Here is a 25,343-nt window from a genome sequence, read left to right on the forward strand (position 1 = left end):
CAGATCAAGACGACAGTCATATTTGAAACCCTACAGCACAGAACGACACCCAAACCTTTGTTGCCGTTGGTCCCGGGTATAATGGACCCAGTGAATGAAGTCTTTCTGACTCCGGCAACGGTGAAGTCCGTCCCAACGAGGATTCTCAAGAAGTATCGTCCTCCTGATGAGGATCCTCTGTTCCTCAAGTCTGATCCCCCGCCTGATTCAGTAATCATTGCGGCGGCAAGAAAGTCCAATGCGGTAGCATCCTCATCCACGGTACCGCCGGATAAGGACAGCAAGGTGCAAGACTCATGGGGGAGACGAGTTTGTAACACTTCAGCTTCTTTCCTCAAGGTCTCCAATGCGGAAGCGCTGCTCGGCAGGTATGATAGATCTCTGTGGGACTCACTTCAGAGGTTTTCTGAAAAACTTCCTCAGGAATATAGAAAGGACTTTGAGGAGGTTCTGTTGGAGGGCAGTCAAGTCTCCAATCAGATTATAGGAGCGGCGGCAGATGGGGCAACGTTGGCTGCGCATGGTTATGCGCATGGCATCACAGCGAGGAGATCCTCATGGTTGCGCCTTACGGCATTGAAACCAGAGGCTCAAGCCAGAATTCTAAATCTTCCTTTTTCGGGCACGTCTCTCTTTGGTGCAAGTGCTGATGAGGAGATGCAGCGGATGAAGACTGAGTTAGACACCCTCAAAGCCGTGGGGCTTGAAAAGAAAAAGGAATTCCGGAAGAAGTTCCGTTCAGACAACAAGGGCTCTTCGAAGCAGAGGGTTCAAACCCCTCACTGGCAGAAGGGCCAGAACCAGCAAGGCCAACAAAAGTCGCAATACAAAGGCAAGCGCAATTCCAAAGGAAATGGAAATCAGCGACAAGGCAACAACTTCAATAAGTCTCAGCAGAAGCAATGAGTCTTCACTTCCCCCCAGCACCGTTGTCCACTCCAGTGGGGGGAAGCATTGCGCATCACTGGACAGAGTGGCAGGTCATTACAAAAGATCAATGGGTGTTGTCTACGCTGCAGAATGGGTACTGTCTTCGTTTCCATCGTCTACCTCCACCCGTTCCTCCGATGTCAACGTTAAGCCACCAGCTACAAATGTTAAAGAAAGAAGTAGCTACTCTACTCGAGAAATCAGCCATCGAGAAGGTACCGGTGGCTCAAAGGGGGAAAGGAGTATACTCGAGGTATTTTCTGGTCAGAAAAAAGGGCCAGAAGGCAGAATACAGGCCTATTCTGGACTTGAGAACACTCAATCTACATGTACGAAAAGAAAAATTTTGCATGTTGGCGCTTCACCAAATATATCCACATCTCAGGAAGGGGGATTGGATGTGTTCGGTGGACCTTCAGGACGCATATTTTCATGTCCCGATAAGACCAGATCACAGAAGATTCCTTCGGTTCCGGGTGGGAACCTCTCACTACCAGTTCAAAGTCCTTCCGTTTGGGTTGAAGTCGGCACCCAGAGTGTTCACAAAGTGTGTCGCAGTGGTGGCGGCAGCTCTACGCCGCAGGGGAGTCTTCGTATACCCATACTTAGACGATTGGCTGTTGAAAGGTCCAACTCCAGACAATGTAAGGAATCAATTCCAGACATGCATAGAACTTTGTCAACGTCTAGGCCTGCATGTCAACGACAAGAAGTCGGTCTCCCATCCCACTCAGAAGATTCACCTCCTAGGAACTCTGATAGATTCCGAGGTAGGAAAAGTGTTTCCTTCGGAGGAGAGACAGTTTTCAATAGCACTCAAGTGCCAGCAAGTTCTTCGCAACAGGACTCAGAGTGCGAAAGATAGCCTCCCTCTTAGGATCGATGGCTTCCTGCATATTCTTAGTACCGAACGCCAGACTTCGGATGCGTCCTCTTCAGCAGGATCTGGAGGACAAATGGGACCAACAATCAGATCGCTGGGACGATCAGATCACTTTGTCGGAGGTAGCACGATCTTTCATCCTGTGGTGGACGAAGAAGCAGAACATGCAAGTGGGAGTTCTCTTCCATCAACCTCCTCCTACACAAACGATCATCACAGACGCGTCATTGCAAGGCTGGGGGGCGCACATGGGTCCTCTTCAGGTGGCAGGGTCTGTGGTCGTCCAAGGAAAGCACCTACCACATCAACTTGCTGGAGTTGAGAGCAGTCCACCTGGCTCTCAAAGCGTTCCTTCCCTCGCTTCAGAAAGAGGTGGTTCTAGTACAGACGGACAACACCACCACTATGTACTATTTAAACAAGCAGGGAGGAACCCGCTCAAGGACTCTGTCACTAGAAGCTCAGGGCATCTGGCATTGGCTTCTGGCTCGCAAGTTGTCTGTTCAAGCAGTCCACCTCCCAGGAGAGCAGAACGTGAGGGCGTACGCACTAAGTCGGCACTTCGAAGACAGAGAAGACTGGGTTCTCAACGACGAAGTGCTAGACGACGTGTTCCAGTCTTGGGGTCGTCCTTCCATAGATCTCTTCGCGGACGACGTAAACAGCAAATGCCCAAGCTTCGCCTCAAGGTTCTATCGACCAGGAACGAGGGGGAATGCTCTTTTGATCGATTGGTCAGGGGAATTTGTGTACGCCTTTCCACCCCTTCCTCTGATCCCGAAGGTGGTGAGCAAGCTGAGCCACTCGTGCACAACAATGATCCTGATTGCCCCCGACTGGCCGAGGCAATGGTGGTACACGGACCTCCTTCACCTGTCAGTGTCTCCTCACAAGAGGCTTCCATGCAGGCCGGACCGGTTATCGAAGATGAACGGGAGGATTCACCATCCCAACCTTCCGTCGCTGAACTTGGCAGCATGGCTCCTGAGGTCATTCAGTACGGCCATCTAGGGCTGCCACAAGACTGCATGTCCATTCTGAGAGAAGCACGACGTCTTTCCACGAGACATTCTTACGCATGCAAGTGGAAGAGGTTCTATATGTGGTGCGTGCAGAATGGTCACAATCCGGTGAAGTCAGGAAGAAGCAGTTCTTCCATACTTGTTATACCATGCTAAAGCAGGTTTGAAGTTTAACTCCATTAAGGTGCATTTGGCCGCTATAACTGCTTATAGGCGATCACCTTCACAAACCTCTTTTTTTCAGTTGCCAGCAGTAAAAGATTTCCTGCAAGGTCTAAAAAAGGTTTACCCTCCTGTACGGCCTCCTTCTCCTCCCTGGGAGCTGAACCTAGTACTATCAAAGTTGATGGGCCCACCTTTTGAGCCCATTCATAAAGCTACTTTACAGCATATTTTCTGGAAAGCTGCTTTTTTGGTAGCGATTACGTCAGCCCGTAGGGTGAGCGAAATTCAGGCCCTATGTACTAAAGAACCGTATACAGTTTTTCATTTGAACAGAGTGGTGCTCAGAACGCACCCTTCTTTCCTGCCAAAAGTGGTGTCAGATTTTCATGTCAATCAGTCTATCTCTTTACCCACTTTCTTTCCTAATCCCTCTACTCCAGCTGAGAGGGCGTTACACTCTTTGGACCTGAAAAGGGTTTTAAAGTTCTATCTGGACAGGTCCAAGTCTATTCGACATTCTGATCAATTGTTTGTTAACTACGGATCGATCAGAACTGGCCATGCAGCATCGAAACGGTCCATTTCCAGGTGGATCGTTTCGTGTATCAAACTTGCTTACCAATTGGCGCAGAAACCTCTGGTTTTTACTCCTAAAGCGCATTCCACTAGAGGTAGAGCGGCCACGGCGGCTTACCTACATGATGTGCCCATGTCTGAGATTTGTAAAGCGGCGACCTGGAGGTCTGTCCATACATTTACCAGACATTACTGTCTAGATTCTGACACGAGAGCAGATAACCAGGTGGGCCAGGCCTCCCTGAGGAATCTGTTTAACAGCTGAGTTATTTGGCTGTTATTGCTTGGTTGGGTCATGTACTTCTCATTTACCTGCAGGTGGTTGATGGGCTTGCTATTCTATTCAGTGCTTATGACTATTGATGAGGATCCCCTGGAAGAGAAGGATAAGTTACTTACCTGTAATCCTAGTTCTCTTCCAGGGGTATCCTCATCAAAGTCATAAGCAACCCACCCGCCTCCCCAGGTAAATGAGATTTGGTACTTTTTTCAATCTTGTGGTTGAGCCCTGTCTTCAGGGTTATGCAAAGAACAACTGACCTAACTGTCACCCCTGAGGCATGATGGGAAGCCTGGGGTCATGGCTGCCTTAAAGGCACGGTGCCAGTTTTTTGTTGAAAATGGTTTCATTTTCTATGCTATTGTTTTGCAATGCAGCCTGAGGGCTAACAATGTCTATTTACAAGCAATTTTCAGGATTTATGAGTGGTCGACTCATTAAAACACAAAGTTCAAAGGTTATTTGACCTAATGTGTTTTTTATTTTACTTCCTTACTAATTGCAGTGCATGTACATGTGTTTACATTATTTTAGCCTCAGTTATGGAGCTGCATTGGTGTGAGAAAAATAATATATGTGGAGCGAGATATATGTGTTTTTTACATATATATTTTTATATTGTTTCCGGGGTCCCGCACATGGGCGGGAATATTCAGTGCTTATGACTTTGATGAGGATACCCCTGGAAGAGAACTAGGATTACAGGTAAGTAACTTATCCATTTTACCCACTGCATTTAAAAAAAACTGTTGATGAAATGGAAAAAAAGAAAGACTTTACATTCCAAGTGCTGCATTGACAAAGAACAGAATACGCTCTCTGCAGGAGCAGGTAAGTTTAATTTTTCTTCTGCATACACGGTGTAACAATGTGAGGAACTTTGACACTGATTATTTTAACTTGATTTCCGATTTTGTCAATTATGGTATACGGTAATTTCCTTTTTCTCCCTCAGCTGCTATTTGTATCCTTATTCCACCTTTTTGTCATGTCAGAGTGCCAGTTGTTGTCTTCTATATTAAGGCCATGGTTTCATTCCCCTATTCAGAGCCTGCCTTTGCTGCATATGGGAAATCGGTAGTTTTCAGTGTTAGAGCACTCAGTGTTACTTTAAGTCCCCACTGGTTTTGTGTGTTCATTTGACACACAAAAAAGCGCCTGCCTCTTCCGGCATAATTCCTTGAACGGAGCCTTAATGCATTCTCACTGCACATTGGTGCCAGGTAATGTGATGGCGAATTATTACGGTCTAATAAAACCAGAGAACGAGGTGTTGACGTCCTTGTGGTTAGCTAGATCTTCATTAAACAAAAGTGCTTTTTATGCACATTATAGTATGTCCCATCCAGAAAGATTCAGTTGATTACTGTGTTTGCATTAAGAGTTTGACATCTCAAGGCTTTTTTTAATCTTGTGTGTCCCCCTTTATCTCCCTAGCTTTTTCATCCACCATTTAGGCTTTCCCGTAGGTTTTTCAGCAATTACCTATTTTCTCCATATATGAAAAGTTAATTTTATCCTCAAGGCTTCGAAGCTAAAACCGGTTTGCTATGTCTGGGTCTAACAGTTGTCACGAGATCTTGCCTGAAGCTCAACAAAATTATTATTTTAAAATAGCATTCTTCTTTAGAGGGCTTTTCCAGTCTTGAATATCAGTATAGGTAACTTTGAACCAACTGTGAAGGAGAGAGGTGTAAAAACCATGTACAAGTATTTCCAAGAAGGCCATTTTCTCGGTTTCTCTGACATTTGTGGGCTTAGGAAAAAACATGTTACACCGCGACCTGGCAGACAGGGCTACCAATTGGATCAAATCTGTCTTGTTCCACAAATTAGTTCGAACAGTAAATACCCCTGATTTCCAAAGACACAGCCAAACACTATGTGATGGAGGAGAGAAACCTCCAGCGTCTTGACTGAAGACGATTTGGCTATCAAACCTGCTTTTCAACACCTCCATTGAAGAAAATGCATCTGTATGTTTTACAGTAAGGCAAACTAGAACAACAAATGTGTGGTTGTTCATAGCAAACCTGAGAGGTTTATAGCATTCGGTTCTGCTGTTTTTAACCCCCTTTTGTACCGTTTTAACTGATTGGCATTGCAGCTTGCACAATTTTGCCACTACATCTACACATTTTTTTTTGTTGAAAACCTATTTTATTGTCCGGTTGCTTTGAAAACTTTACTGCGGCTATTACAGCCATAATAGCACAATTTCAAAATAATTTTTTTTTCCATCAGTTTAAAAAATTCGAAAAATGATCGATATAAGAGTGCGAGAATACAAATTACACAGACAAATATAAATTCGCTTTTAGGGACAGTGGCCAATAATGATGCACCAGTGTGGGAAATATAATTACTATAAATATCTTATGTCCGGTTGCACATGTGATGCAGGGCTCTGCACTCCAGAGACATACATCTACAAATTTAAAGGTGGGAAATAAGCTTGTGTACCCAAAATACAGTAAAAAGTTCCACACATGAATTTCACCATACATATGTATACTGGGTTAGGAAAAATATTAAATATTGAAAGGCACGAGATAAATTATTGATTTGTGTTACCACACAAGTTTATAAGAAAAAAACGTGAAGCCAACTTTTCAGGTGATAGCTTTATCTTTAAGTAGGAAAATTGCCTGTCCGGTTTCTTACTTTCACATAATCTCAGCATTCATTCAGGAATTTTTTTTAGGATTGGAGTCAAAAGTCAGTCAGTTCAAGGTACTTCTTTAAGCCCTGAGTAGTCATTAGAGAGTTGTGATGGCAACAGCATTCCGAGAGGGCATGGGATATTTTTTCTTCCATGTCAATAACAGGAAATACCTTTAACCGCATGCGCGCTGCGCGTTTTCCCGCTGTGCGCTGAGAATCTCGGAATCCCGCGGTTCATGACTAGCTCAGCTCGTCATGAGCGTACGAGAGGTGTACCTCATGACGAGCTGAGCTCGTCTTCAGCGTGGAAGGGGTTAAAGCAGAATACACGTCTTTACTTCAGTTTGTACTTGGTTTGTGCCTATCCTCAAATAGGAAGAAGTATCTTCCTTATCACTACAAACAAGCTGCCTACCTTGCCATTCTGATGGATACATCTGCCAGTGGATTCCTCACCTTGTGAATATCCCCTTGCGTCCGCAACATTCGGAAATTCTTTTTGTAGCTTCGCGCCGCCGTGGGCGACACAAGGATTAGCATTACCTGCGAGTCCACTCTTTCTGATCAGTTTCTACACAAGGAGCCGGGTTCTGACTTTTAGAAAATTCAAGTTCCTTTTGGGGTCTTTAGAATCATGCACATGCCATTTAAACCATGTCAGGCTACTCGAAGGATGAGCAATATGTGTCACCCAGAAACCAGAGCAACCCTGTAGGGTAAAACAGTGTCAGTGAGATTAAGGAAGTCCCTTTTCAAGAAGTGATGCGTGCAGAGGCATGATCATCTGGGATGTGTCTCTTCAAGGAGTTGTAGTCTCATTCTGCCTCCAGCTAAGATGTCCTGTTTATGAAAATGAAAGGAAAATCCATTACAATCTAAGTATACCTGTTGACAGTGTACTTCATCAAATGGGGGATTGTACTCAAGATTCATTCCAGGGTATTCGAAACCCTGGGGCACTGAACTTCGAAAATGTATCATTCAAACTAGTTCAACTAGAGGTTGTCAACTGATAACACGTTTTATTTCCGCTGTTCTCTAGTTTTATGAAGGTATTGTGTGCTTGTCTAAACCAGTGGTTGCGATAATATTTTGATGGATAAAGAAAAGCCACTTGTGTATAATTGTAGATCTTCCCCATTCACTGTATTCAAACCAACTTAGCCAAGTCGTATGTGCAGATTTAACATATTGATTTACTGCTGTTGAATGTTATGTGTTCGTCTAGTGAATCTCTTTTGTTGACTGCAGAACAAGATAAAACTCTAGTTACAGCGAGCATAGTGTTGATGTGTGTAGCTCTGTCGCTGACCGTAAATGTGTGTGCTAAATTCATGGTTACAAAGTCTTACAACCCTGAGCTGGCAAAGAGACTGACCGCTAGCTGCATTGTTGAAAGAAAGCTCTAAGCACTTGATCTGAAAGTTGCTGTGTGTTGATGTAGGTGCATTCAACTTGCTTGTGTTTTTTTTACAGAGTAAAGGCTATTGAACATGAGAACCGAGAATTAAGATCTACTATCCCGTGCATCATAGCACATGCTGAAAGACTGGAGGAGGTGAGAATCGGAGCATGTTAATCTTGACAATATAGTAATTGGTTTAACACTGTCTGTGTACCCCCTACTGCACCTTGGCGTCTTTCCACATTTGATTCCTTGCTTCTACTATGAGAATATCTCCCTACCCTCAAGCAAAGATCAGACATTCTACCCCACAACCCCACCTATTTGGACACGAAAATGATAAAAACTTGATTGCTCCTTTCTCTGTTTTAGTTTGTTGATTCCTCTATTTCTACGTGTCCTACTTAGATTTGCCCAAGGACCTGGCAACATCTAGTCTAGGAACCAAGGGCCTACCCTCTAACATTACTATACCCAAAGACCTGTACACTCCTCCCAGTACTATACCCACCGAACTGCCATTTTTTCTACAATTGTGTCCACTGACCACCCATATCATAACCTCTACAATTTATGTTATGGATTAGGCAAAAGAATACCACCCTTGAATGTTCCCATTATTCCCCAACAAAATAGACAGACATGTGTGGACTGGGATCGAGAGATGAGAACAAGTGATTGTTCTTTTGAGGAGGTTAAGAGGCATGTCCCCTTTCATGAAAAATCCCACCGTAGTGGTGGCCCCATAATTAGCCTGAGAGGTTTTGATCCATGCCAGATTTTTAGCTGCTCAACATAGGATATATTTACATTCCGTAAAGTAACAAAGAACCCATTTACCGTATATTTATCCTGAAAATGGCACGGATAAAGCCCTCCTGGTCCTAATTTAGATAACTGAGTTTGGAGCTATGGTTGTATCTGGGGTGCATTCAATTTTAGAGCCCAGGACTCTTGGTGTTGTGTTGCCTGCACTGCTTTAAAACCACGTAATGCTGTATTGTTCAAGTATGACTCACAATCCTCTCATGTACCTCTTGTTACCACATAACATGTAAAGCGCTCGGATACCTTCAGGTCTGGCTAGCGCCATATAAAACTCAAAATAATAAAATAATCTCATTAAGAAGTGGGTTTCCCTATTGGACCAGGATACCGGTGTAAATTGCTAAGCACCCCAACATAGAGATGTGACTTTCTCCTCAGTGTAAGGGTATTTTGAGGTTTGTTTCATTCCTCTTGGACATTTAATTGACAGATCAAGCGTCGAATGATGGACAAGGCTGAAGAGACCACTCATGAACTGAAGGAGGCTCATTCCTGTACAAAAAAGCTTGAAGACAAGCTCGGCTGTGAACGGCATAAGCACCAAAAGGAGAGCGAGTCTTCCCAGAAGGTGAGTTTTAGGAAGTGAACTATTGTAACCAGGACTTCACACGTGTGCAGCGGACGTCAAGGCATTACATTAGAAAGGGTTCACTGCACACCCCTTTGATTCCATGAAATGTTTAAACATGTACCAGTTGAAACAAGTCATGTCCCAAAATTGATCTGGCTTCTTCCCTCACTGAGTGTTGGTTTAGGATGTTATACGTTCAGACAGTGGGAGGCATTCTTCTGCCAGACAATTTGCTGTAAATAACCATGCACCTGTCTTTATGACAGAACTGGGGTATTCTTGTTAGTTGGTCTCTAAGGTTGGCATTGGATGAACTTTAGAGGCTGGACTTGGCTAGACCCCAGATAACATGGATTCACACTTTCATATGTAACCTGGCACGATTGTGGTGTACCCGAGAACTATTAAGGGCCTGATTTAGATCTTCGATCTGTCACAACAGTGATGGACATCCTGTCCGTCGAAATCTAAACCCCATAGGCTATAATGGGATTTATATTTCGGCGTACGGAATGTCTGTCACCATTGTGACGAAGATCTAAATCGGACCCGAAGTCATTTATTGGTCTTTATGTTTCTAAACATTATATAAAGGGCTCTTGGGAATTCTACAGTGTGGTGGTATTCAATGTCTTCATCTCCCCGTCAGTGAACACTGCTACTGAATCTATATGTGCCTTCATCTATTTTGTGCATGCATTATCTGACTTATTTTTGGTTCTCAGCACCTGTGTCTTTGTGGCTTTCTTGGTCCCAGTCTGCACCCTTACAAGCTGTGAATGTTTTTCTCCATGACGCTGCAAGAGTAAACCTCTAGGCAGGGCTGCATTTGTGTTCACAATTCACCTGTTCAATATCCATGATAATAATTTGATCAGTAGAGGTTGAAACTAGAGTATACTATGCTATTTAAGAGTTAAATGCAACATTAACCAGACTGGGTGAAAATGAACATTTCATGAATTCACCCGTGGTATCTGGCTATAGGAATCTAAAATTGATTGTTTGCAGAGACCACCAGACATATATCCAATATGGGCATACATTTACCCTTGTGTTAGAGTACACCTGTACACCTGTGTCGTCCAGTTTTTTTTCTGTATACAAATGTGCCTGTTTCTTCTATTTATTAGTCACATTATAACACGTTTTCTCTGATTTTGGATCTTTAATATGCTTATGTTACTCGCTGGTTTCCTTGGTTGCTTTTTCAGATATTTCTATCTGTTGAAGGGTATTGGTGCAAAATATATATTTTTGTCTATAGTGCATAAATTGACATTAGCAATGCTCCCTGATGTTTTAGGTGTTCTGCTACATATGTAAATCTGTCCTGTGACGTGCTTGATGTGAAGTTAGTTGTTGGATTCATATTTTATGTATCGTTTATTCTGTTGAATAGTTTTGAGGCTAACGTTTTTGCCTAATAATACATTTCGGACCTATAATTTCCTGTGCCTTTTTGTAGGAATCCCGTGGAAATAGGATGTTGCCAAAGGGCTTCTAGTTTTTCTGAAGTTAACTCTGCTTTCTTAAGGTTTCATCTAGAAAACGCTTTTGGCCTACTGTCTACAGTATAATCTACAAAGTGTGGGCTTTGGGTGCACCCATTCCTCATGTTTGAATGACTGCCTTGCCTGTCATACTGCCCGTCTCATCGTTTGATGTTTTTTCTCCCTATTCATGTGTGTGTTGTCCCCCATGGAACACAACATTATGCAAATAAAGCAATGACTTCTGGACTTTCACTGGTTCATTAGGCTAACTTATTTTGGTACCCCATTTAGAGGGGGAGGGGTCTTTACTTTAAACTGCATGTCATGAGTTTACTGAATGGAAAACTAAAATCTAACTCCAAAGACCATCAGGAAACCTAGGCCACATTCCACTGTGTATATATGGGTGTTTTTCCAGAGTTCTCGATGGAGTATATATGTGCATTAATGGTTATTGCTTTGAGCACGCCATCCCAAATCACTGAGACGTTACTGTTTGCCTTGAGGTCCCTCAGGAAGAGTCTTGGCTATTTGTGCTATTGCTCCACTCAGACACTGCTTAACAAGAACACTTCTGTCCAGATATTACAGTGACCATTTGTTTTTTTAACATTCTTTCTCTTGAAGAAATGCCGCTAGAATTTGCTGCATCAGGAAGCATATCTGCAAGACCCCGCAGCCCCATCCTACCAATCATAACTACAGTGGTTTGCTGTAACTTCGGCAGAACAAGATGGGGGAGACTTGTGTAGTTCAGCTGGAATTCGTGGGTTAATAAACTTGCAATAAAATGTCTTCAGTGTTCTTTGTCATTGTGTGCTACTTTAGTTTCCCTGCAGGATGGAGCATGGTGTATCTCGTCATGCTTTTTGTGTCTGTAGAAATCCTAGTATATTATATTGATCACTGTGTTCTAATTTTATAGTGATCACGAGTAAATAAAGTGCACACAAGATGTGAAGCAAATGGAAAGTATAGCCAAATGAATTTATTTTTAAAAAGTTGACTCTTAGAAGTTCCATGTTCTTAAAGTGGAACATAAAAAGACAGGGCAGTTTTATTGGATGCAGTCAAAACACCAAGTTTGTTCGTTGAGGAAAATTAAATCGGAATAAAATGTAACCAAATGATGGAATCGAATTTGAAGTGAATATAGAAGGGTAATGTATTGTAAAGAATACAGTGCCGAATTCTGCACCCGGAAGGGACAACGAGCAAAGTAGCAAGTTGGGTAAGTAGAAGCAAATAGTTGGAAGACCTAAAGGAGCCAGATTTACTCTTCGTTAAATTAGTTAAACTAGTAAGATCTACTGTGGCAGCACAATTAATATTTTGCTGTTATTTTAGAACACTTTTGTCTGACAGCCAGTGAGAAAGTGAGGTCTGGCTAGAACCCTGATCCCTCCATTGTTTGCTCTCTATCCATTGGTAAGCATTGCAGAAGTGATCGTGGTACTAGAGTGTGTTTATAAGTAAATGTAAGTGTGTGTGTTCAGTCAGCTGTTATCCTCACCAGTTTGCAGCTGCTTTCTCCATTCTACCGATGGGTTGTTGATGGGCCAGGAGAATCCTGAATGAAGGTTGGCTTGCGGACACCCACCATGACAATCTTTCTAGCATTCTCGCTCCTGTGTGGGTCCAGAGTACCAGACAGCTCGAATCATTTCATCATTAATGGTTTTTTTTTCAGTGTGGCATTTCTTTTATATTAGTACCATGTGGTCGTTTCATTTAATGTCATTTTCTTTTTGGGCTTTTCCATATAACATACTTCAAATGGTAACATGTTTGAAATCCGGAATTACTTTCAGCGACATCCACGATTCAAGAAGGATATGCAGTTGGCGTTGGTGTTCATTGAGTTGGTGTTCCTATTGATACTTTACTGAGTGACAAACTAAACACTAATTTTCTACTATTGCACAGTAAGTGATCACGCATGCAGCATACTCGCCAAGGAGCAGCTTTAAACTAAGTAAACGATAGTGAAGTAACTTTAAGGATGCGTTGCCACTCCTATCATGTGCACAACATATATATTTAAGATGATCGCCTCTATTCAGTTTTCATGTCAGAATAGACATAATGACTGACTTTATAAGCATTAATGGTCTCAAAACTGAAGATTTGGCGAGTATAACATAAAGAAACCCAGAAGAGTTCGTTCTGCATAGCCTTCCATTTGTAAAGGATGCTAAGAGTGTCGGAATGCTGTATCAACAAGACTGGTTTTGCTTCAGTTAATAAAAGCGAATACAATATGTAGTGAAATAAATTGAAAAAGGAAGATCATTGAAGATCCCAAGGAAAAATTTCATCCAAAGTAGTATGGCTTCTTCAATAAGCCCTTTGGTAGAATGGCCACTCATCGCTTCAGAGTTTTCCGTGCATCGCTGTAAGAATTTCAAACCATTCTACCAGTTTATTAGTGATGTGTGCATCCCGGTGTATGTGGAGGGCTTCCACAAGAATAAATATTAAGGTTCTTATGAGGTGAAGGGCATTAGCAGTCCTCAGTGAAGGAATATACGTTCTGGAGGATTCAGCTACTTCCACATTGTACGGTATGCACTAAAGAACACTTTCACTTAACACAAACCATTCAGTATCAAAACGTGTAGACGGACAATGTACCAATAGGTCTGCTACTTATATCATCCTGGAGGATTTTAATATGATCCATTCATACAGATCCTGACATTGTCTTCGTATCATAATTCAACCAAACACTCTATATTAGTGCTAACCTGGGTATGACTGTAATGCACACAATATTTGTGGATCTCTGCCCTCTGTCTGCTAATCCATTTCATTTCCATATTCGAGACTTGCCGAGTGGATGGCCCAGTGGATTTATACAGCACAATAAGTGTAGTGAGGAAAAATGACCATAAACTCAACATTGGATCTTCAGATTAAATTACAGTTACCAGTGAAATATGAGCCGATTTCTTACTTATCCTTCCTCCGTCATACTATAAACACTATGATCCAAGACATGATAGCACGGCTCTAGTGACTCCAGTTGTCACTGATGAAACGCTTCCCATATAGGCTCACAGCAAGTACAACACATTTCCCACTGAGCACGCCACTACACGCCCAATATTGCACGTCCACACCCTGGAACTCTGTATGAACGAAGTGCTACATAAATTGCAGGTCTAATGGGTTAGACTTCAGTTTAAAAGTGGAATGAATGAGGGAACCAAAGAGTGCTCCACTGTCAAAGGGAAAGGCCTGTTTTCTTGTCATTTTATACAATCTGGAATGTTTCAGAAAGTTCCCTGGATATGAATAAGATGCTGATTAGATCTGTCGGGCCTCTTACCTTTTACCTTCAGGGAAGCCACATACAAACAACTCCCACACACATTAGTTACAAACGTGGAGGCTTTAGTCTGACTTTTTCTGGAAAACTTGACATTCTCTCATAAGAGCTATACACTGTTAGGTGTGATGTAGGAGCAAAGGACACTGAAGCTTAAGCTAGACTCCAGCCTCAGATCGAAAGTATTAAAAAATAGATTAGGGAGAACAATTTCAAATAATAAGTGACAGTTTAGATGGTCTCAGTACAAAACGCTGGCATTTACTTTGAAGCTGTCTGATCTATGCAAAATGAGTGCTTTATTTTTTTGAGAATTATAAAAATCTTTCTATGTTTAAAGGTTGTGCTCTATTACTTTTTACCTCCCCCATTCATAACCATAAAAACTGTGGCCTCTAGCCCTCCGTGGCGGCTCCTCCGCTGAGACCCCCCTGCTTTTCCCAGTGGAAAAAAAGGAAAAATAAAATGAGAACTACGTTATTTTATTTGTCCTGTTGTGGCCTCTCTGCGGGTAGGGCAGGGCCGATCTGCTCTGCTCTCAGAGCAGGGGAAGGAGTAGTGGGCACTATGTAAGTGTGCATAAATTCCTGACGAGCCCTCTGCGGCCGGCCCAACATTCCTGCGCACTTTGGATGCTCTCAATGCAGGTTGTATTACAGCCTGCATGGAGAACATGCCCAGCCTCCCATTCTCTGGCTGAGGGCCGATCCAGGGCGATCAGACCAATAGGCTGTCGGAAGGCTGGGAGCCGGATGCTTCCTTTGAAGAGAAGAAGCAAGGAAGAGTATGCAGGAGAGGTGGCGGCGGCTGGCAGCAGGTACGTTTTTCTTTTTTAACCACCCTCTTCCCCCCTCCCCACCCCACTGCTGCCTACTGGTAGCAGCCAGTCCCTGCAGTCCAGTCAAATTTGATCCGTAAAACAATATTTTATATCCAGCCAACAAAATATTCTTAATTTATTGTATCTATCTATGAACTGCTGTCCTCAAAACATAGGGTCATTGTGCGGCATGCACCGTATTTCCAGAAGAAACTATTTTGGAGTTGGTACGGATAGAATAGCAAGAAAAAAGGTGTCGACTGAATTTTAAAAAGTTAGACACAATAACATCTGAATATTACACATGAGTGATATGGTTGAGACCTTTTAAGAATGAAAGTAGAAGTGTGGGGGAGCACATGAGATGACAAGAACTTCGACATATAAGTACATAGTTCGGCACTGTGAATAAAGAAGTGTGTGGATGCCAAGTCATATGGTTTGGTATTTGAACCATTGTGAGATAAAAAGATGCTATGGAGAGATAGTTGGAAACCACAGGGAAGCGAGTCTGTTTTTTTTTTTGTAAGTTGATTTTGTATAGTATGTATGCCAGAGAAAAAACAAGCATCAGAAAAGCCAATAAGTCTTGCTTATACAAGAGCTATTGACTTTGCCAATGTCTTCTAGCCATGTACACCAGCATGGCCGCTGTTTGGCAAGGCTAAAAGTTAGTGGTGTAGAGGAAAGTGGAGTGGGGTGGCATAGAATGGCATAGGGTGCAGTGGTGTGGAATTCCACAGAGTCGCATAGATTGTCGTAGAGTGGAAAGTCGTGGAGTAGTGTAGAGTGGAGTGGCGTACAGTAGAGTAGAGTTGAGTCACAGAATGCAATGTCATAGAGTACAGTGGTGTAGAGAGGAGTGGCACAGAATGACATTAAGGGGCGCCACATAGAGTGGACTGGCGTAGAGTGCAGTGGCAAAGAGAACAGTGGTGTAGATTAGATTAGAGTTCAGTAGAGGGCATTGGCTTAGAGTGTAGTGGAGCAGAGCGGCATAAAGTACTGTGGTGTAGAGTAGAGTGGCATTAAGTGGAGAGGAGTAATGTGCATTGCCACAGCGTGCAGTGGTGCAGAGTAGAGTGGCATGGAGTGGTGCAGCATAGAGTGCAGTGAAGTGGCATAGAGTACTTTAGAGTTGAGTGGTGGGATTTTGGGCGGTATAGAGTACAGTGGCATGGGTGGAGTGGTGCGGAATGGAGTGGAGTTGAGTGGACTGTTGCAGAGTAGAGTTGTGCAAAGGAGTGTTGCATAGAGTTTAGCGGTGGGGAGTATTTGAATTTGAATTTAAAAACATTTATAAAGCGCTCATATACTAAAACAGTTTCTTGGCGCTGGGAGCTACAGTGGTAAAAACAAGCAAACAGGGGGACACGGCTAACCAGTAAACGCTTGCTGGAACAAAAGGGTTTTTAAGGCCCTACGATATTCCATATAGGACGATAGGAGTCTTATTGAAGGGGGAAGGGCGTTCCAAAAGGTGGGGGCCAGAACTGAAAATTTCTGACCACCAACTCTTTTCTTCTTAAAGCGTGGTACTACTAGCAAGCCCAGAGAAGAGGAACGAAGGGCTCTCGGCGGGCAATAGTTTGTAACGGCAGAGTTGATAAATGCCGGGGCAGTGCCCGCTCGGGCTTGAAATGTGAGACATCCTAATTTAAACAGTGCCCGTTGCTTAATAGGGAGCCAGTGAAGGTTTTTTAAAAGGGGGGAGGAATGGTGCGACTTAGCCAGGCCATAAACCAGGCGGGCCGCCTGGTTCTGGACCAGCTGAAGACGATGAAGGGCATATGCGGGGGCACCATTGAAAACGATGTTCCCATAGTCAATTTTTGACAATACCATGGCCATGACGATCAGTTTGAGGGCGGAAACAGAAAAAAAACGGGAAATTTTCCTAATAGTCCGTAGGGAAAAAAAACAAGAAGAAACAACTGAACTAATATGTGAGTGGAGAGTGAGTTGGTGATTAAGAGTAATGCCCAGCGTTTTAACTGAAGGGGAAGGAGTAGGGGGGGGTACCTAAAGATGGGGGCCAAAAAAGAGGTGACCATGGATTTGCGACCCCGCCCGTCAGGAGTAGTGGTGCAGAGTGTAGTAGGGTGGTGTAGAATGCAGTTGCATAGATTGGTGCAGACTAGATTTGCATAGAGTTCGGTGGTGGAGAGTTCACTGGTGTAGGGTGCAGTGGCATACAGTGGTGTAAAGAGCAGCTGCGTTTAGTAGAATGGCGCTGAGTAGACTAGAGTGCAATGACGTAGAGTGCAATATTGTAGAGTGGCGTAGAATAGAGTTGTGTGGAGTGCAGTGGTTTAGAGTAGAGTGGCACAGAGTACAATGACGTAGAATAGAGTGGTGTTGAGTAGATTGGCGTGGAGTGATAGAGTTGCGTGCATTGCCATAGAGTGCAGTCGTGCAGAATGAAGTTCAGTGGAGTGGGGTAGAGTGTAGTGTTACAGAGTAGTATGCAGTGGCATGAAGTTGTGCAAAGTAGGGTGTAATATCACACTGCCATTACAGACATCATTTTCAATTGGAATAAGCATTACATTTGCACAAACATACAGTTTTACTGATAAAACTATACAGCGCACAAACGATAATGTGTGGATATGGCATAATCTAGTGCAGGGGTCTTCAAACTTTTTGATGCAGAGACCCTGTTGTCAAACTTTTTTAGGCATATGGACACCTTCTGCCAAAAATTTATAGAACCTGTTACTTGTCATGATCGACAACTATCAACAACCATAAACGCTCCCAATTACCACAGCAAACAATTTTTACGGAGGGGAAATAATAGTAAACGATGTTAAGCAAACCAAAGGCCGGTGCGCGTGGGGGTTTAGTCAAAGGTGTAGCTAAAAACAAAGTGCCTACTTTATGAGGAATTGGCTTAGGGCTGCGCCGCAAGTCGTCTTGCTGGCTCAGCGCATGCGCGAGTAAGCAGCGCCTTCTGAAACGCCGTCGGATTGTGTCAAGCAGTAACGGACTGCCGACTCCGCCTGATTCCAGCAAATTCCCTCAGCGCTGACGGTGCAAACGAAACGAACCCTCTTCAAGAGTGCTCCATCTCTAATCGGGACAGCCACCCCCCCTCACCATTTACAAGCAAGGACACAAGATCAATCATCCCACAGGTGATTCACTATCTTCCACTTTTCGATCTGCTCCCTTTGGATATATGCTCCTTGTTGAGTAATCTGGCCCTGATGAGAATCCCTTCAGAACCATAGGGATTTGAAACGCGTAGGCTCCCCTCTTCTCCAGCGTCTGCTTCCATCTGTCCATTGCCTTAGTGTTGATTTGTGGCTACACTTGGTTTTGTGATTTACACACTGATCAATGTTTAGTTACTATAACTCAATGGATTCTAATACAAATTAATGTATGATGTAAATAATTGTAAATACTTACATTTCCATTCAGCCAGCAGACCGAATACTTAACCTATTGGTTTATTCTTTATCCCATCTAGGTTTAGTATTGTTATTTTGAATGTATGCATGTTTGTGGTATGACTGTGATATGATTGACTGATGATTGTATGGTTGATTTTATTGCCCTGGTTTGTGTCCAACTACTTTCTCCTTTTCATTCTGTATAGAAAAAGTTTCTGTTCTCTGACAGTACAGATTGAAAGTCAAAATTAATGTACTCTTTAAATTCTATGTTTGTATAATAAAACAGCTATTAAATAGCATTTCCCATTTTTTGATCAAATGACTTTTTATGGTTGAAAAAATATACTAACTAAAATATCAGTATTGGCATTTCTATTTTGTTGTATAGTTTGCAGGCTCAGCCTTACTGATTAGAGCTTACCCCAGTTGTTCTGCGTCAAACTTTTTTAGGCATATGGACACCTTGTGAGAAGTTGGCCTGATGTGCAGTGCTCACTATTCTAGTGATCACTATATATCAGTCCAAACAACCCTTATTGATGATTGGTTGTAAGTCAACCTTATAGACCAGCTATCCTAGTAGCATGGATACGAGCAGTCTAAGGCTAAGACTCTAGAGGGCGTGTTAAGCCAGCTGTTTTACCATCACATTACCCCTTGAACACCCAGTGAAAGGACACCACACAAGTGTTATGAAAATAAACAGTGTATTTATTAGAATCACAACAACCCTGTACTCTTTATGAGGACAGGGTGCTAGGCACACAACAAAACTCTTACGAAAATACTTAAGTTAGCACGTTATACACAAATGCCCGAGGGGCACGAAAAACCATATACTTTAAAAGTGGAATGCGAATTACTAGCAGGTAAGTAACAGTTCTAATAGGCTTTGGAATCGCTAGGACTGGACTAGGGAATCGTTAGATTACTACTAGGAGGCCCAGGGGACTCGGGTGCAGAGTGTGCACTCTCACGCGGGATGCGGGACAAAGTCTATGGGAGCTAGTAAATGCAAAGTTAGTGTTCACGGGCGAACCCGACCTGGTAGGAAGAAAACGACAGTGGATCCTGACCCTAGGATAGTGAGGCTATGCTGGGACACCGAAGTGCCGAAGTTACCTAGCCCAGGGGCTGCAGCTGCATAGGTCTGAAAAGACGTCGGGGATCTCGTTGCCGGACCAGGAGCCTGGAAGGAAGAAGTTGCTGGCAGGCGACCAGTGAAGAAAAGTTCGATGGATCCAAGCCTGGATCAAGGAAGAAGGAAACCTGAAAGCAGAGGGGACCAAGTTCTTGAATCACTAGCCAGTGATTAAGTGGGCACCAGGATGGCACCGGGCGAAGTCACCGCAGTCAGGTGAGTGGGCGCTGCTGGGCTCTGCAGTCTCTCGGACCAGGAGGCGTTGTCGGCGACCAGGATGGAGGTGCGAGCTGTCCCACGAAGGATGAAGTCGTCGGCGTCGAAGTTACCCAGGAGTGGGCAACAAGCCTTGGCTAATTCAAGCCCACGCGGTGGACTCAAAATGGCGTCTTGAGTGGACCAGGAGGGTCCGGGGTGCTCCTCTTCTGGAAGGGAGCAAGGGCCAGTCTGGAGCAACCAGACCAGCAGCAGAAATGTCGTCGGGCGTCGTCAGGAAGGCCACAAGCCAACGGGCTAGTAGCCAAACAACGCGGCGAGCAGCGGAAAGCAGAAGGGCCCCACGCAGATCGTGGAGATGCTGGGGGGCTGCACTTCGGAGCTGGAGCTGCTCAGAGTCGGGGCTTCTCGGACCCCAAAGCACTCACCAGGAATTCACTCGGCGGGCTTGCTGGAAAGAAGTCGTGCAGTCTTGCAGATGGCCGGTCCCTTGAGGTCTCGTCGCACCCACGGTTCTCAGCTGGGCTGTAGAGGTGGGTAGAGGTCAGAGGTGCCAGGGAAGCCGGTTCTCGTCGAGCTGGGCAGTCGGATTCCGGAGGAAGGACTTGCAGCAGACCGCAGTGTTCTTAGATGGTGCCTGCGGATGCAGGGTGACTACTCCTTAGTCACAAGGGAGAAATCTTAGGAAGAAGTCTTGAGTTCCTTTCGCAGAAAGTAGTTTCAGGATTCAAAGATGATCTGATTTGGAAGGGGGCCAGTCTCTACCTTTATCCTGTAAAAGGGGGCTGGCACGCGACTAGGTCCTGCCCTATGGGTGGGACCAGGAGGGGGGTTGTTACACCCACTTCCTTGGCGGGCTTTTCCCCAGCACAGGGCCTGGAGTGACCCTGGAACTGGTTCCAGCCAGCCTATGCACAGTGAGCACCGGGGTGCCACGTGCAGTCACCTTCCTCTAAAGCCCTGCCTACCTACAATACACAAAACCCTGTCTGGGACGGTGCTGGCACCGCCCCTGGCAGGAAACCCTTTGTCCTTCTCTCCTGCTCTGGGAGGACTCCCAGCAGCAGGAGGGCAGACTTGTGTCTCGGTGGCAGCATCCATTTTGTGGATGCTAAGGCTCTGTCTGACTTTTAACCGGGTTATAGGTTACAGGCATGTCGTGTCCCTCTAGAAGGGTGGAATGCTAACCCCGTCGCCAGAATTGGCGAGGGGTTAGTATTCCAATTCGTATGACACCTTACTCGACATGTTTTGATAAAGCGATACCAGAGTTGGCACATAACCGCGAGGATTATAATGCACTTAAGAGTATATGGTATGCGATATCATGGAAATGGCTAAGGGATGGATCCCGAAAGCCGCAGACAGGCTCAGCTCATGCCAGAGCACCATCTCACACGATTCCAAGCACTCTGCCTTCAGGATTGTTAAGGCCTGCCATAGGAGTGACTGATAGGAGATCTGTGTGTCCATTTTTAGGGTTAGATATAGGTATACTATATCTAAAGCAAAGGGTGATTACACCACCTTGCCCCAGCTGTCAAGCAGCCAGTTGTGTCAGATTTGGATGGCCAGCCAGGGGTGGCATAATACATGCTGCAGCCCCTGGTAGGCCCTGGGTACACCTATGCCCTGGGTACCTAAGGTACACTGTACAGGGACTGATAAGGTGACTCAGTATCCAATTTAGATATGTACCTAAGGTACATGGAATCCATTTTACAGAGAGAGCAGTAGGCCTGGGGCCCTGAATAGCAGGGTCCCAGGTCAACTAAGTCAGAAAACCAGCAAAACACCAGGAAAAAAGTTGGGGGCAACCATAGTCAGGGATCAACCTTCCTACATAACCCCCCCCCCCCAAACGAAAGGAGATAAGGCTATCCTTGTCCAGGTAAGCCTATATTGCCTAAGTGGCCATTTAAGGAAGTACCAGCACTGGCATGGTTACCCCCTATGTCATGGTCCACTAAGCAATCCCTCACCCTAAGGGTGTCTGAGGGTCTCCACCATAGGGAATCTCTACCTGTGGTGTGTTTTGTCAAAGAAAAAGGCTGGTGCTGAAATGGAGTACTGAAGTGAGGCTCCACTAATTTTGGGCTCAGCTTCCTCCAATCATTTTCCACCATATAGGCCTTTCTTTCCAAGACTGAGTTGTTTTGGGCTCTCAGGGTCAACCTCTGGCTACCTACAGCTGGAGGTTGGGTCCCTCTGTTTGGCTTCCTGGAGGGACAGGTCAGGTCAGGGGCCCTCAGGTCCCAAGTTTGGCTGTGCCCAACAGTGTCCATCTGTGGGAGGTCCCTAACTAATTTTAAGGGGGATCCCTCAGGAGTATGTTTTATTTTCACTTGGCTAGGACTACTAGCTTCAGTGCCCTTAATCTGCTGATTGGGAAATTCTTTTGGACAGGGGGCCCTTTGGGGTCCAACACTGGCCTCCCTGACCTCTACAGCCCTGGGCTGACTGAGGCAGGGTAGAGAGGGGCAGGTTACCTGCTCCAGACTGGGTCCCACCTTGGAAGGGTCCACTGACATCAGGGGTTCTGCCAGGCTAGGCCTGACTACCTCTGTGGCAGTTTCTTCACAAGGGGTCAGATCAGTTCCCTGAGGAGGCTGATCCTTTCCTAAAGTCTGGTGGGAGGGAGATTTCTCTTCCTCCTCAATACTCTCTGTCTGAGTGGAGTGATCCATAGTTTCAGGCTTCACAACACTGTCATCTGTCTGAGTTTGAGCTGTGGCCATCACAACTCTCCCAACCTTTTCAGGAGGGGACTCAGTTTGGGTGTGGGCTGTGACCATCACAGCCTTGACAACCTGTTCTGGGAAGGAAGTTGTCTGAGATTGGGTTGTGACTGGCACAACCCTCCTGACCTGTTCAGGGAGGATATCTTGGACTGGGGCTGTGGCTACCACTGCCCCACTAACCTTACCATGGATGTTTACCATTCTAGAATGGGTTTCTTGCTCTACTTCAGCCCAGGCTGAGAGCTCTAAATCATTCCCCAGTAGGCAATCTACAGGCAAGTTTGGTGACACTGCCACTCTCTTGTGGCCAGTGACACCTCCCCAGCTGAGATTGACCACTGCCATGGGATGATCTCTCTGTACTCCATCAATATTGGTCACCTGGTATGTGGCACCAGGTAAAAGTTGCCTTGAGGGGACTAGACTCTCAGTCACCATAGTGATGCTAGCCCCTGTATCTCTATAGGCCTCAACTTTTATACCATTGATGAGGGGCTCCTGTCTGTACTTGCCCAAAGTGTTGGGACAAGTTGTGAAGTTGGCAAACCCCATGCCAGTCTCACAGACAAGAGTATCTAAGTTTGGGGACCTGGTTAGGCCAGAGTCCCCAGGAACTCCCAAAGTAAATGCACCCAAATTCTTGGGGGCACTCCCACCACCTGGGGGATTACTACTAGTAGTAACAGGAGGTTTGGGAATGTTACTTGGGGGTATGTTTTCCTTATTGTTATTCTTTGGGCAACTGCTGTCAGTTTTTAAGTGACCCACCTGTTTACAGGGATAACAATAAGGTTTCTTCTGGTTGTTGGAAGGATTCTGGGACCCACCCCCCTCAGAGGATTTTTGGGGCCCTGATGTGGTTTGATCTGTAGATTTATTCCCACCCTTCTCTTGAGGCTTGGTTGATTCCTTTTTCTGGTCACCACCTTGGTTCTTGGGCCTAATCCTGGTTCTGACCCATTTGTCTGCCCTCTTACCCAATTCTTGTGGAGAGGTCAGATCAGAGTCTACCAGGTGCTGGTGTAATAACTGGTTCTGACAATTATTTAAGACTTGCTCTCTCATAATTAGATTATACAATCCCTTGAAATCAGTAACCTTACTACCCAGTAGCCAGCCTTCCAAAGCCTTAGTGGCACAATCAACAAAGTCAGACCAGTCCTGAGACTGAGTTTTCTGGGTGTCTCTGAACAGCAACCTGTACTGCTCAGTGGTTAAACCAAACCCATCAACCAGTGTATTCTTCAGGACCTGGTAATTGTTAGCATCCTCCACTCTTGTAGTGAGGAGCTTATCTCTACCTTTACCATCAAAGGAGAGCCACAGTATAGCTGCCCACTGACTCTGGGGAATGCACTGCACAGTGCAGGCCCTCTCCAAAGCAGCCATCCATTTCTGGATGTCATCCCCTTGCTTAAAGGGGGGCACTATTTTAGTCAGGTGTTTAGTATCTAAACCCTTCTCTCTATCTCTTGGGAGATTGCTGCCACCAGTGGGAGCTAGCCCACTCATCTGCTGCTCTCTTGCCAGGGCAAGCTTCTCTTTGGCCAGGGCAATTTCTTCCCTTTCAATCCTCAGTTCAGCTTGTCTCATCCTAGCCTCATGCTCCTTTCTCTGAGGGGAAGTAAATCTCCTCTGTGGAGGATTCCTTCTCCCCTGAGAAGAGGCATTAGAGTGCAGAGATCTATTGGAGTCCCTAGAAAGAGATCTATCTCTCCTAACTCCAAGGTTAGGCCCACTTCGGGTCAGTACTGGGGGGCCCCCAGATCCTAGCCCAAGTAAGTCTAAGTTGGTCCTAGTTAGCCTTCTGACTACCTCAAGACCCTTGTCTACCTCATCCCCAGAGAGTACCTCCTGATCCTCCTCCTCAACTGCTGAATCAGTGTTGTGGAGATCTGGATCCCCAGAGGTTCCCTCTAAGGCTGGCATGTTCTCATGTAACTGAGAAAGCTTTCTGGCATCATATGTCTCTAAGAGACCTATCAGAAAGGAAGTGGTGGGGTTAGACCCCTGCTTCAGTTTTCTGGAGACACAGATCTGTCTCATCTCATGGAAACTGAGAGCTGCATATCTTGAAGTGACCTGTGGAGGGTCAACACTGACCAGGGGAGTCTCAGCAGAGTCCCCCTGAGTCGACATGCTTTTCTAGTGAGGTGTAAGTGGTGCACTTACCTACACTATATGTTTGCCTACTGATCCCTTGCTAGAGTTGTAGTTTAGGGTGTGCTAGGCCCTAGGAGCTACAACAGCTGGTTCAGTAGAACTCAGAGTATTCTAAGCTAAGTTATATGTACCTTTAGTACTTATGTGATCTTTCACAAGATATTCTTAGGATATGTGTGGTAAAACAACAGCAAGCTCAAATCCCAACCGCTGCTCACCAATGTGAGAAGTTGGCCTGATGTGCAGTGCTCACTATTCTAGTGATCACTATATATCAGTCCAAACAACCCTTATTGATGATTGGTTGTAAGTCAACCTTATAGACCAGCTATCCTAGTAGCATGGATACGAGCAGTCTAAGGCTAAGACTCTAGAGGGCGTGTTAAGCCAGCTGTTTTACCATCACATTACCCCTTGAACACCCAGTGAAAGGACACCACACAAGTGTTATGAAAATAAACAGTGTATTTATTAGAATCACAACAACCCTGTACTCTTTATGAGGACAGGGTGCTAGGCACACAACAAAACTCTTACGAAAATACTTAAGTTAGCACGTTATACACAAATGCCCGAGGGGCACGAAAAACCATATACTTTAAAAGTGGAATGCGAATTACTAGCAGGTAAGTAACAGTTCTAATAGGCTTTGGAATCGCTAGGACTGGACTAGGGAATCGTTAGATTACTACTAGGAGGCCCAGGGG

General features: G+C 44.8%; 1 protein-coding gene across 4 annotated transcripts in view; it reads left to right on the plus strand.

Moving 5' to 3' along the window:
* The window catches only part of RAB11FIP3 (RAB11 family interacting protein 3), a 533,384-nt gene that overhangs the window by 462,975 nt on the left and 45,066 nt on the right, over positions 1-25,343 (plus strand). For 3 of the 4 annotated variants that reach the window (XM_078663049.1, XM_078663051.1, XM_078663050.1), the window contains 2 exons: positions 7,997-8,078; positions 9,184-9,321. In XM_078663049.1, coding sequence (XP_078519175.1) covers positions 7,997-8,078; positions 9,184-9,321 — 220 coding nt within the window. Of the gene's footprint in view, positions 1-7,996; positions 8,079-9,183; positions 9,322-11,447; positions 11,616-25,343 lie in introns of those variants that run through there. The other variant, XM_078663052.1, reaches the window with a different exon arrangement.

This window comes from Lissotriton helveticus, chromosome 10, assembly GCF_964261635.1.
Source record: "Lissotriton helveticus chromosome 10, aLisHel1.1, whole genome shotgun sequence".
NCBI classification, from domain to species: domain Eukaryota; kingdom Metazoa; phylum Chordata; class Amphibia; order Caudata; family Salamandridae; genus Lissotriton; species Lissotriton helveticus.